The 13,491-nt window shown below is 31.5% G+C and overlaps 3 protein-coding genes across 3 annotated transcripts in view; 2 read left to right on the top strand and 1 right to left on the bottom strand.

Annotated features, from left to right (window-relative positions):
• Positions 1 to 779: 779 nt before the first annotated feature.
• On the bottom strand, positions 780 to 8,157 carry LOC108741364 (the record flags this gene model as incomplete). Its single annotated transcript, XM_025975904.1, has 16 exons — positions 7,839 to 8,157; positions 6,769 to 6,971; positions 6,363 to 6,509; positions 6,044 to 6,303; positions 5,789 to 5,975; positions 5,543 to 5,727; positions 5,325 to 5,472; positions 5,130 to 5,255; positions 4,932 to 5,044; positions 4,008 to 4,200; positions 3,567 to 3,881; positions 3,188 to 3,502; positions 2,594 to 2,811; positions 2,211 to 2,534; positions 973 to 1,298; positions 780 to 912 (listed from the first exon to the last, which is right to left on the bottom strand). Coding segments are annotated over exons 1-16 (3,222 nt in total), but the record flags the coding sequence as incomplete, so codon positions are not given.
• Positions 7,485 to 11,637, top strand: LOC108741394 (arginine--tRNA ligase, cytoplasmic). The gene is made up of 7 exons (XM_025975905.1): positions 7,485 to 7,803; positions 8,640 to 8,957; positions 9,011 to 9,160; positions 9,385 to 9,604; positions 9,663 to 9,915; positions 9,980 to 10,293; positions 10,589 to 11,637. The coding sequence occupies exons 2-7, from the start codon at positions 8,889 to 8,891 to the stop codon at positions 11,611 to 11,613; spliced, it is 2,031 nt and encodes a 676-aa protein (XP_025831690.1). The 5' UTR covers positions 7,485 to 7,803; positions 8,640 to 8,888; the 3' UTR covers positions 11,614 to 11,637.
• A 467-nt stretch (positions 11,638 to 12,104) lies between these two features.
• LOC112904837 overlaps positions 12,105 to 13,491 on the top strand; it is a 5,122-nt gene continuing 3,735 nt past the window's right edge. The window contains exons 1-6 of the mRNA XM_025975903.1: positions 12,105 to 12,265; positions 12,320 to 12,466; positions 12,542 to 12,726; positions 12,782 to 12,916; positions 12,974 to 13,261; positions 13,347 to 13,480. Of these exons, the coding sequence (XP_025831688.1) occupies positions 12,225 to 12,265; positions 12,320 to 12,466; positions 12,542 to 12,726; positions 12,782 to 12,916; positions 12,974 to 13,261; positions 13,347 to 13,480 (930 nt within the window). The 5' untranslated portion in view covers positions 12,105 to 12,224. The remainder of the gene's footprint in view (positions 12,266 to 12,319; positions 12,467 to 12,541; positions 12,727 to 12,781; positions 12,917 to 12,973; positions 13,262 to 13,346; positions 13,481 to 13,491) is intronic.

Genomic DNA, 13,491 nt, shown 5'->3' with positions numbered 1-13,491 from the left:
ACACCAATTTATTCTGATATTACAATACTGAGTATCATGGTAACAATTAAGTTCATAAGTTACGTTCGATGGTTTTCCAGGCACTTATAAGAAAAAATAAATTAATAAACTACAGAAATGTGAATACAAGCGTAACATAATATAAAAATTAAAAAAACAAAGGTGACGTTGGAATAAAAATTAATTTTTAATTAAATTTGCTACTCATTGTCAGCATAAAGTAAACGAAAATAAGATTTTTATTATGATCTGTCTCTATATGTTCCAATTTTTAGTTTAGTATTAGCAGGTTGGGGAGGGGGAACTGGTTGAACGGGGGTGAAAAGAGCGAGAGACAACAAAACAGAGGTGTAGAAATTTTTCATTTTTAAGAAATAAAAAAAATCAAAATGCTCATTATGTAGGTATTAATTATACAAATTTTTATGAAGTAAATCGAACCCCAATCGGGGGACTTACCATGAGGTGTAGTCAGTCCAATAACATCGGAAGACGTTCCAAAACTGTCAGTGTTAGCATTCTTTATCGCTACCGAAAATGTATACTGTAAGTTAGATAAGAGACTTATTATTTCGAGACAGTAAAACTCTTCCCAGAGTACGCATTTCGTAATATTTTTGATGAGTGTAGTGCAGTTATCGCGAACGATGGGATTGCAGTACTTAACTTTTACGTATTGGGGAATCCCAAACGGTTTCGCGGGCATTTTGTACCGAATACAGGCATACGTTGTGTCTATTTCGTAGACTTCGAGATCAATTACTGCTGGCGAAACTGAAATATTCTAATCGGTCGTAAAGTGGATTATTAACTGATTCTTCTAGATCATCAAATGGCATTTGTTCGTAGATATTTTCATCATAAACTCTATTTCTATTTCTACAATTAATAAAACGTTTTCTTCTATATCGCCTGCAAAGAAAAACCAATTTTTAAAGGAAATATAAACAAAAACTATTTGTTTTAACTAACCGATACCATATAATACCGCAAACGGAAAGTGAAATAAAAATAAATAAAATTCCTAGTATAAGCGATACACTAGCAAAAGGTTGCTCTTGAATGGGTAACTCTTCGGATGTACTATTCTCCGGAGCACTACTCGTTGTTACGTTCTTAAAAGAAAATATTTCGCATTCAGATTTATTGTAGAAATTATGCTGAGTAACAATAACGACGCAGTAAGTAGTGTTTGGTTTCAATTTAACCACGTCATTAGCCCCACTTGTATTGCTCTTTTCAAAAGGAACAAAAGATTCTATTGAAATTGTTGTACTGTTATCATCATCGACATTCTCCTACAAAAAAAGAAAAAATTATACGTGAAAACTGAAATTCGTATTCTGTCACACGCCAGAAAAGCTCTAAACAGCCACAAATACGCAGATAGTAAATCGTCACCTGTGGAGATGTGCCCCGAATAGTGGGTTATTTAATGTTTAACAAGGAAGGCCTATGAAAAAGATTGAACTCGAAAACTGTAGACACCATAAGATTCTACGTGCTTTATTACATAATAATCATAACTTAAAGCTTATTAAATGCCTTCCATCTTCTAATAATCTTACGAGCGCTTTTTTATGTTTACCTGATTGGACATATTTTCGCAGAAATAATGCCGGAAAATGGTAATTTGACATCGCACTCGAAAACTGTTGACACCATGGGATTCTACGTACTTTTTTACATAGTAATCATAACTTAATGATTAATAAATGCCTTCCATCTTTCAATAATCTTACGAGCGCTTTTTTATGTTTACCTGATTGTATATATTTTCGCAGAAATAAAGCCGGAAAATAGCAATTTGACATCGCACTCGAAAACTGTATACACAATGAGATTCTGCGTACTTTTTTACATAATAATCATAACTTAAAGCTTATTAAATGCCTTTCATCTTCCAATAATCTTACGAGCGCTTTTTTATGTTTAAATGGTTTCATATATTTTCGCAGAAATAATGTCACAAAATAGTAAATTAACATCGCAGTCAAAAACTGTAGATACCATACGGTTCTGCTTACCCTTTTACATAATTATCATAACTTAAAACTTAATAAATATCTTCCATCTTTCAATAATGTTACGAGCGCTTTTTCCCTATGATGTAGCGGCATGAGTTTTTCTTCTCAAAATCATAATGAATATAGGAGAAAGCGAAAGGAAACAATATATTTAACCAAACAATACATATAATAAAGACTTACCTTGTAATCATTTGCTAACCACACTGCCCCATAACTATTGCATTTTTCAGCAGAACACGGACTCGTGGAAATTTCTTTCGCGGTATTGACGACAGTCCTGTCGTAGTCCTGAACCACAACAAACGTTTTTGTTTTCACTGTTTGATCCTTTGGTGGAAGCGTTGCTATCAACGAAAATTCCGTTGCATCGACAGAGGGTGTAAAATCTACATAGTGCACATGACGTGGACTGACGCTTATTGCTTCAAAATCACCCTCGTTATAGTAATTATTGATTCCCTCTACTTTCAAAGTATGCTCCGAACCGTAGGGGATGTACTTTACCTGCATTAAACAAAAATATAATAAACCGAAAGTTAAAATTTCTTGTATTAAGTACTTACAATATGGGAGTATTGTTTGTGGTACGACCGATTTGGAATTTTGTAAATTTCTTCGATAAAGTCTTCGACGTTGAAGTTTTTATTGTGCAAGGATACACGAAAAGCAGTTATGAGTCCTTTAGGATTATATGGATGACACCAATTTATTCTGATATTACAATACTGAGTATCATGGTAACAATTAAGTTCATAAGTTACGTTCGATGGTTTTCCAGGCACTTATAAGAAAAAATAAATTAATAAACTACAGAAATGTGAATACAAGCGTAACATAATATAAAAATTAAAAAAACAAAGGTGACGTTGGAATAAAAATTAATTTTTAATTAAATTTGCTACTCATTGTCAGCATAAAGTAAACGAAAATAAGATTTTTATTATGATCTGTCTCTATATGTTCCAATTTTTAGTTTAGTATTAGCAGGTTGGGGAGGGGGAACTGGTTGAACGGGGGTGAAAAGAGCGAGAGACAACAAAACAGAGGTGTAGAAATTTTTCATTTTTAAGAAATAAAAAAAATCAAAATGCTCATTATGTAGGTATTAATTATACAAATTTTTATGAAGTAAATCGAACCCCAATCGGGGGACTTACCATGAGGTGTAGTCAGTCCAATAACATCGGAAGACGTTCCAAAACTGTCAGTGTTAGCATTCTTTATCGCTACCGAAAATGTATACTGTAAGTTAGATAAGAGATTTATTATTTCGAGACAGTAAAACTCTTCCCAGAGTACGCATTTCGTAATATTTTTGATGAGTGTAGTGCAGTTATCGCGAACGATGGGATTGCAGTACTTAACTTTTACGTATTGGGGAATCCCAAACGGTTTCGCGGGCATTTTGTACCGAATACAGGCATACGTTGTGTCTATTTCGTAGACTTCGAGATCAATTACTGCTGGCGAAACTGAAATATTGTCAACTATTAAAACTTCTATTGATTCAAAGGCACAAAAGAAATAGATCATTACCTCCCGGTGAAGTTGAAAACTTGTACGTATTGATGTGAACCGTATCGATGTTGTTTAAATCTTGTAGTGATCTTGCGGTGAATATTTCAAAAATATAAGGCGTGAAAGGCTCTAAATTATTAATGGCAAAGTTAGGACTATCGTCTTTATTCACTTCAAGACTACGTAACACCTCACTGTCGTTCTTGATGTGTATTTTGTAAACTATGGGGCCGTAAGATTCTAGGCATGAGGGTCTTTTCCAATTTATTTTTATTAAGGTGTCGGTAGGTTGAATGATAACATTCTCTGGGATTTCCCCGCGAGTAGGAAGAACTTAAAAATAATAAAGTGGTACGTAAGTCTTTTGGCTGCTCAATGTCCTTTATTTAAATNAGGAAGTCAAAACTGCCCCGTCAGGTAAGAATTATATATATATATATATATATATATAATTCTTACCTGACGGGGCAGTTTTGACTTCCTTAATTATTTGTTTATTAGAAATGATATCTGTTAGGCATATGTTATATGTGGTATAGGGAACTAAATTCTTAATTTGTACATCATCATCTCTGGTTACCAAAAAACCAGATGATCTGTTGCGGTTTACTGTGTCATCAGGTATTTCAGTATCATTACATATATTTTTGGCCTAAAACTTTTTTATCTTAATTTGCAATCCTAACTAAAATTGTAAATGCAAATGTGAGTGTTTGTTTGTTACGTTTTCACGCCTTAACTAGTCAGCCGATCATCATGAAATTTTGTACACGCATTGTCAGGGGTACAGAAAAGGATATAGGGTATCTTTTATCCAGAAACAAAAAGCTATTCCCGAGGGATAGAAAAAAAAAGTTTTAACTACTAACTACTCAATTGATCATCATAAAATTTTATACACACATTGTCAGGGGTACAGAAAAGGACATAGAGTACCTCTTCTCCAGAAGAAAAACTGTTGTTCCCGAGGGATAGAAAAAATTAATTTTATGTGGTCGTGTTGTAGTTCTAATTATTCATAAATTATTCCAGAACTAATAAAAAAATGTAGTTCTTAAATGCACCTTTTAATTAAATTAGTATTAGATCCATGTTGGATCAATTACCAATTTGCTTTACCTAATCAGAAGCTTCAACTTTCGCGTATTATTATAATGAGATAATTACAACTTATTTACCAGTATCATGACTTCTTGGTGAAAAAGATTAACTAATTAGAAAAATAACAACATCAGGAAAGTTTACAAACTGTTGTTATTTTAAATAAAACAATTCGAAACATACGTAATCCTAAAATGTAGCAGCGTGCTACAGATGGCGTTTACTGCGCCATTTGTAGTATTTTCTAAAACGCGGTGTTGTTATTTTTCTAAAATATTTTACCTGATACTCGACCGATACATATGGTTGATAGGGAAGCTGTTTTTGTGACGTCGAATATTCCCACTGTACGACAATCTCGTTGGAATCTGCCGATATTTTCTTAATACGAATATCTAAAAATCGCCATCGATTCCAGAATAATTAATTTAATAAAAAATGTGCCTGTTTATAACATTAGCATATAATAAAAGATATTACCAAAAGGAACAGCTTTGTACATGGTTGGACGCCAAGTGGGATGTCGAAGAAATTGACAGGCTAAATCATACTCTGGTCTTAATTTGTTTTTAGTGGTATTGTAAACGAAAATACTACTTCGTATCTCTAGAAATACAAGCGAAAAAAGTTGATTAATCATTACAATCGATTGAATTTAACAAAACTTTTACTTACCTTTACTATTACACACTCTTACATTCGATACTGCCCAAAAGGGCTTCTCTGCGTTTCCTGTTATTTCAGTTTTAACGTGCAATTTTACCGAAGAACTGACTAAATCGTTTTTCTTAAGTTCAACCTGTTTCCATTTCTCTCCTTTTTCCTAAATGTAAAAAAAAAACAAAAGCGTGACGTCTTTTAATTTTTGCCTAAGACTACCAAATGTTTCGTACATTTTGATCATCGTTTTTCACAGTTAGCAGAACGACTTCTTGCTTTGCTTCTGTTACCAATGAAAACGTAAAACTACAGTTTTTGCACATTGACAAAAACATCGAAATGCACAAATTTTTAGAGTTTAAGTTTAATGTTGGTCCCAATTTCGTCATCCCTGGCGTGGTAGTGTAAATATATCTTACTGGAAAACAAAAGAAGTAGGTGGGTATAAAATTATAATCAATGATTCAGAAAATATAAACTTTTATGAATCTTCCAAAGAGCAGGACTCCGGCTTCTTAAAAGCAAATAAATGGGTTTTAACTTATTAGGATCACTGTATCTTAACAACGATTTTTCAAGCACTAAATCGATAATTTCAAAAGTTCCATTTTTATTGAAGGCTATCTTGTATGACTTCCACTCGTATGCAGATATTACAATTTCTCCCTGACAAAAAAAACAACTATTGGTAATTAAATTTTCACTATATACAGGTAAAGTTATAAAATATTTACTTCAAAGTTTCCCAGATTTTCATTACTATTTAAAATTTCTTTCGATAACCCCTTGATTTTTTTTAAAGTTATTGTTTTCCCATCATCTCCGCCGATGTTCAGGTAATAGCACGGATAACTGTACGGATTCCATCCTTCACAGAAGAAAATTTCTCCATAATGAGAAGAACGTAAAGATATTCCTAAATTAAATTCTTGAGGAATTTCAATCCTTTCGTGGAATTCTTTGGTTGTGTTTGATGTATATATTGTCGAAAAAGCTGAAAACAATCGTTTGTATGTACGCATAAAGTAAAAGTAAAGTAAAATCGTTCCCTACCATCAGCTCTGGAGTCTAAAACAGAATGAAAACTTTCATTGTTCTCGGAAAAATTCCACCCCGACATTTTCCATTGTTTTAAACATTTGTTTGCAACAGAAAAATCGCAAGAATACTCGTTTTCAATATTAGGAACATATTTAGTTTCTAAAATAAAATAGATGTTAGCATAAATTCCCGATGTTTTACCTAATCAAGACGCTTTTAGTAATGAATTGTACTTAATAAACAATCTTTGAAAGAAAAAGTTTAATTGTAATTTATAATTGAGCTTCCCATTTTTCTATTAACCGAAATTGTATTGGAAGGTAAATAGTAAATCGTTTATTATTACAATAAAAATATTATTAGGTTCTTGTACTAAACATTTATCATAGAATTTGTTAATACTGGTCATTATTTTTACCAATATTTGGTAAATCCTCTTGCGTTTCTGGAATTGGAAAAATCCAAGTCAAACCAGAATTTTCTACATTTTCATCCGAGATACAGACGGCTTCGTAAGGAATTTCGGCGTTTTTAATAACAGAAAGTAAATTTGGAGATGCGTTTCCTTTCGTAAACGTTAGGAATATGAGCATTAAAACCAAAAGCAACACTTTTACTCTTCTGAAAGAAAAAATTGGTGTCCGATAAAGAATTCGATTGCATTTTGTATTTACAAATAACAATAAGCGATTGAAAAAAAAGTGAAAGTATTCCTCGCGTGGAAATTGCAATGTGAGTCGAAGTTAGTCGATTTTAATTATTGTTTGAAGCAGCTATTTACGCAAAAGCTTTTAGGGATGTTTGATAAAAATTAGTAAACCCATTCTCAATACATTCTTTAGATTAGATTAGATTAGATTACAAGTGTCGACAAAGTTTCAAAAACTTGCAATAATAGTACAGCCCCATATTATATCATATCAAGTTTAGAAACTAAATTAAAATAATCATAACCATTTTATATGACTGTACATTATACATTTATTTTAATAATTGTACTTATACGTATTTGAAAATATAAAATACAAATATAGAAACAATAAAACAAAAAATCCGATGTACGCAACAAATTGAAAATATTTTTAAAAAAATTGAAGCCTAAGTACATAATAGAAATAATAATATACTTTCTAGGTTTTTCATCGTCGACGGTAGTTTTTGCTAATAGTTAAACATTAAACAAAGAATGAGCGCACACATGTACAAGTATATTAAAGTGTATCGGTTATAGTCGTGTATAATGTGTGTGATGACGACAAACTACGCTCAACAGTTCTAATTTCCGTTTCTACTTCAATAAGTATCTGCAAATGTGTATTTAGTATCATTTATATGCGTAAATGTAGTATATTTTGTATGTATGTGAGTTAGAGCTTGCGATAAAGCAGTTTTGAAAGGAAATACTGCTACGTTTTGCAAATAGGCAAAATACTAAGAAATACCTGCAGAAATGGTAATTTTCACTGTTCATACTTGAGTATCACTTACTTTCGACGAATGATTTGTTGAAACGACATGTTTATTTCTGCGTGCCATAAAGTAAAATTTCTATATGTAGTCGGTCCAAATTATTCATAATAATATTATTTTCGGATACTAGCCAATCGACACTCCGTAAACTGGTGAACTGTTTAAAGTTCGTACGAGAATAACATAGGAGAACAAGTCACTATTAACCTTGGAATTCCTTTTCTGTATTTGTTATTGTTTATTGCTATTTTGATTCTTTTTATGAGCGATCATCGCGGAATAATCGGAAAGTAAAGAAAAAGTTAATAAAGGAAGGACGAAAACTTTCACCGTCATGTGTAATACTTAAGAAATAGATCGATTAACACCAAAAGTTATTTCAGCGGCAAAATTATTTTAAACAAATCCTTTAAATATCTACCTTTCTACCTACTCGTCAATATATAAATGAATTATTTCCTTTTCGATTAATTAAATTAATCTGTTTAACACATTTGCTAGTTTGTAATTTATTTCCTTATTTTCAGTTTGCGCATTGAATAGTTATTATTTATAGTTATATTAATTTTGTTAATAAATTCAAAAATGTAAAAAAATCATGTCCCATCCCACTCTTTTGCAAATTTTTAAGACACACCGTATTTTTTTTTTGTAGAAGAATTAGCAATAATTAAATGTTAAACCAATCAACGAATTTTTTTGTATCAAACTGAAGAAGACCCTTTAAATTAATTGTTTTTATCTTTACATTGTACTTTTGTGTTCGAAAATATATATGTCAATTTTGCAAAAAATTCGTTTAATGTTCCTACATTTTAGGAACACCCTGTACATGTAATATAAATTATCCCATAATAAAGAGAGGGAGATACAAATATGATAAACAAAGATGGAGAAACGAACTTAACCTCACATAACCTGGCCTTTTTAATGCTATTAGTAGTTACAATTTTATAGTAAAATCAAAATCACAATTCTAAAAAAGAAGAGTTAAACAAAATAAATAGATTACACATTTTTTTTGGCTTGGTACTTAATTAGTTGTAACATTATTTAGAAGTTTTAGTTATGTTAGCATATCCTTCAAAGTTTGTGAATAATGATCTACAAAAGTATAAGAAGAAAGCCCAAGAAGCAGTATGTATTAATTAATCATTAAGAATTTATATTACATTTTTAATTTGCTCAAGGAACTAGAAATTAAGAATCTGAAGGGACAGTTGGATGTCTTAAAAACATCAATCCAGAAAGGCACAGCTGTGGAAACTGGAGATGAAGAGTTAACTACTTTAATAACTAAAAATGTAAAATTAAAGCATAGACTGGCAATCCTAAATAGAGTAAGTAAATTCTGTTAATAATAATTGTATTTAAGAATAAATAAGATAATTGTTTCGGCATGCGAAACCCTCACTTAGAGGATATAATAGAGATAGCATAGTAAGCACTTTTTGAAACAATATTTTATTTATTTCATCTATTACTAATATGTTTCTTAATTATCTGTCTGCTGAATTATTACAACTCATATTTAACAATCTACACAATATTTTTTTGTATACAGGCTATTGCAGAGCAGTCAGTTAAAGCTGCAAACACTCTAGATAACACCATGACAAGTATTTATGATAAACTTTCAACCATATTCTCAGCAGCAATATCTGCTGCATTCCCGGATATTCCAGATGCACCTGTTGTTATTGCATTATCTGGCAATAATCCAAAGTTTGGGGACTATCAATGCAATTCAGCAATGCCCATTGCAAATTTATTCAAACAGCAAGGTTTGTCCGTTTACTATCTTCTTAAGTAATTGTATGCTACATTTGAACATGATTTTAGGGAAAAAGATACCACCTCAGGAAATAGCCAAGCAGATTGTAGAGCAGGTCCCTCAGACTGATATTATTGATAAACTTGAAATAGCTGGTCCAGGTTTTATAAACATTTTCCTTAGCAAATCCTATGCAAGTCATATACTTCAAAATGTTTTAAAGTATGGAGTGCTACCTCCCCTTCTAAAAAAGAAGTTACGAGTAGTGGTTGATTTCTCTTCTCCTAATATAGCTAAAGAAATGCATGTGGGACATTTAAGGTAAAATAGCAAACATACAAAATATTTTAATAAATAATTAATACCTGTAATGCTTTAATTTTAGATCAACTATAATTGGAGATGCTATAGCAAGACTCTTGGAATATTTAGGATATGATGTGCTGAGAATCAATCATATTGGAGACTGGGGCACACAATTTGGAATGCTTATTGCTCATTTGAAGGACAAATATTCTGATTATTTAAACAGGATGCCGCCACTTGAAAATTTGCAAAATTTTTATAAAGAATCCAAAAAACGATTTGATGATGATCCAGAATTCAAGAAACGAGCATATGAATGTGTTGTCAAATTGCAGTCTAAGGAACCAGATTATATTAAAGCATGGGAAATGATTTGTGATTTGTCTAGAAAAGGTGACTATTGAAAACTTAAAAATATTAATGTGATAATGGTAATGTATAAAAAAAGAAACAACTTATCCCTACTAATTATTCTTAAGAATATATTTTTTACTAAACATTCTGAAATACATAGCAAAATTTATTTATTTCTTTATTAACCAGTATTACAACTGAAGAACTTAAAACAATGGTAATTCGTACAGAGGTATTGTAATATCTTTGTAGGTTTTTAGTATCTTACTAAATAAGAAATTATAAAACTAAGAACACTGTAACTTTTACACACTCATGTATTTATTTCTTTTAGAATTTCAGAAAATTTATGATCGTTTAGATATTAAGTTAACAGAAATGGGCGAATCGTTTTATCAGACACATATGGAAGATGTAGTTAAATTATTAGAAAACAAAGGTCTTCTAGAAAACGATAATGGTCGCAAAATAATGTGGGGCGACAAGGAAATTCCCATGACTATAGTTAAATCAGATGGGGGATTTACCTACGACACTTCTGATATGGCAACGATTAAGTATCGTATTGATGAATTGAATGGCGACTGGCTTATTTATCTCACCGACGCTGGTCAAGCAACACATTTTCAACTCCTTTTTAAATGTGCCGAAAATGCAGGATTTTTTGATAAAAAGAAAGTCAGACTTGATCATGTTACTTTTGGCGTAGTTTTAGGAGAAGATAGGAAAAAATTTAAAACGCGATCGGGGGACACTGTAAAATTAATAGACCTATTGGACGAAGGATTAAAAAGAGCTCTTGATAAGCTGAAGGAGAAAGAGAGAGATAAGGTTTTAACTCCAGAGGAATTAAAGCAAGCCCAAGAAGCAGTGGCTTACGGCTGTATAAAATACGCTGATTTATCCCACAACAGAAATCATGAATATGTCTTCTCATTTGATAAAATGTTAGAAGATAAGGGTAATACAGCGGTGTATTTGTTATACGCTTACACTCGTATTAGATCAATAGCGAGGAACGCTAATATTGATTCGGAAAAAATGAAGGAGCTCATTGAAAAGCACAATGTTTCTTTAGATCACGAAAAAGAATGGAAGTTAGGGAAGGTTCTACTTCGTTTTCCTGATGTACTTTTTAAAATTACTGAAGACTTATGTTTACATCATCTTTGCGAATACTTGTACGAAATATCGTGTGCTTTTACTGAATTTTATGACTCTTGTTATTGTATTGAAAAGGATAGCTCTGGAGACATTGTTAAAGTTAACGTGGGAAGAATTTTGCTTACTGAAGTAACAGCTCTTATTATGGCAAAATGCTTCGATATATTGGGTGTAAAACCTGTTTCAAAGATGTGAATAATAACAAGATGCTTTTCCCTATCATGATTATTTATTTTATACCACGCTACAGTTATTAAAAATGTAAATTTATTAAAGTGTGAAAGCATTTTGAATTTGTTTAACATCTTGAAAAATAAATCAATCACAAAGTAACGAGCCATGTGTTTAGCCGCCCCGTAGTAGTAGGCGTAGAATGTGGAGACCATTAACTTGATATTTTTGCTAATTTCTTAACTTGGGGGAAACACAGGAGCTACTTAGCATACCCCTAGGATGATATAGTAAAAATTGTCAAGTAGGAATTTTAGTTGATTATATTGAACCACTTTTGATTATTCCGTATTTTATATCAGATTTTATTGATATGGTTGTAGTAAGCACGCCAATTAGATATTCCCACCAAATATTTAAAATTTGAACAAGTTTAGGGTATTTAGTTTAAGGTAGTGGTATATTAAACGGAAACATGTCGAATGCCACAGAGAAGCCGAAACAACAAGTTTAGTTATTTTTCTTATCTATGGATATTTTTTGAGGTTATTAATTTAAATCGCGTTCTCTCTGCAAGGGTGAATTCTTATTAAATTATAAATAACAAGTTTATTCATACTTTTGAATACTGTATAATGACCTACAGAAGATATGCCGTTAGAACACCTACTAAGAGGTTTGTGTATTTATCATTGGTTACTTAGTAAATAAATAATATTTCTTCAAACAGGGAAACGAGTAGTATAAGTAAAAGAGCAGAGTTTTCCCCTGCTTTAAGCAAGATATTCCAAGAAAGCGAAAGACAGAGAAAAATACAGAAGTGTATTACATGGGGAACAATAAACACATGCATTCTTCTTCTAATTTTATTTGATTTGTAAGTTGCCATATAACCACTATATTATTCATTTTATTATTATTTTTTAATTTACATTTCTACTGTTTTTTGCAGAGCATTTACTTGCACATTACATGCTTCCTACATACAAACCATAGAATATTTCTTGAGTGGTATTTTAAGTCTCAACATTCTATATTATATCATTTGTTGCCCAGGAGTAGTCTTTAAATACGAAACCTTGGATGTTCCCCCAGTGGAATCACCAAAGAAACAATCACCTGAGCAACTAATTCCACGTATGTTACTTTTCTAAATATTAATTTAAGAAACTTCATTTTACTTTTTCAACAGCAAGTAATACTGTAACATCTTTCCATGCATCAAAAGATAGTTCTCCAAATTTTTCCATTTTAAGAAGAACACCAACGTCATCTTTCTCTAGCACACCCATTAATTTATCAGCTGCAAGTTGGAGATCAACACCAGGTAAACAGCTTTAAAAGAAAAACCAAATAAAACATATTGTTGAAGAATATATTTTAGGTTCAATGTATTCCCCTTTTCGACAAAATAAATCACAAGAAGAGAGGCTATCAGCAGATAATCTTCTTCTTCCTAATACCTCAGACATTGAAAATATAAGTGATTCTCAGTCACTTAATCAATATTTAAGCACTTATGAAGAATATGATAAATTAAGTAATATTAGCAAACCTGCCGAGCCCACAAATAGTTTACTTAATTCATTTTGGAATTATCCTGGTATGAAATCTGGGAATGATGTTTCACCTTTGTTTAAGAGGACTCAATATCAACTCTCTTTTATGCCAGGTAATTAATTGTAACTAGTACTAATATTAGTATAATAATAAGAATAATAATAATCATTTTGTAGTTACAATTATCTAATTTTTAGTTTCTTCAAGTAGTCCTGGTGCTAATTCTGATGACAGAGGATCACCTAAAGTATCATTGCAAAGCTTAGAGGTTTGGAAGCAAATAAATGTCGATCCACATATGTTAACTAGATGGACAGGTAATCTTAGATCGGTAAGATTACC

This window comes from Agrilus planipennis, unplaced genomic scaffold (assembly GCF_000699045.2).
Source record: "Agrilus planipennis isolate EAB-ADULT unplaced genomic scaffold, Apla_2.0 scaffold270, whole genome shotgun sequence".
In the NCBI taxonomy this organism is placed as follows: domain Eukaryota; kingdom Metazoa; phylum Arthropoda; class Insecta; order Coleoptera; family Buprestidae; genus Agrilus; species Agrilus planipennis.
Note: the sequence above shows the minus strand (reverse complement) of the source record. Positions and strands in the feature narration are given on the sequence as shown.

Coding starts and splice junctions, on each gene's coding strand:
- LOC108741394 (XM_025975905.1), top strand. CDS start 8,889: ATGTTAGCATATCCTTCAAAGTTTGTGAATAATGATCTACAAAAGTAT. Junction 9,916..9,979: donor ATGCATGTGGGACATTTAAG/GTAAAATAGCAA, acceptor CTTTAATTTTAG/ATCAACTATAATTGGAGATG. Junction 10,294..10,588: donor TTGTGATTTGTCTAGAAAAG/GTGACTATTGAA, acceptor TATTTCTTTTAG/AATTTCAGAAAATTTATGAT.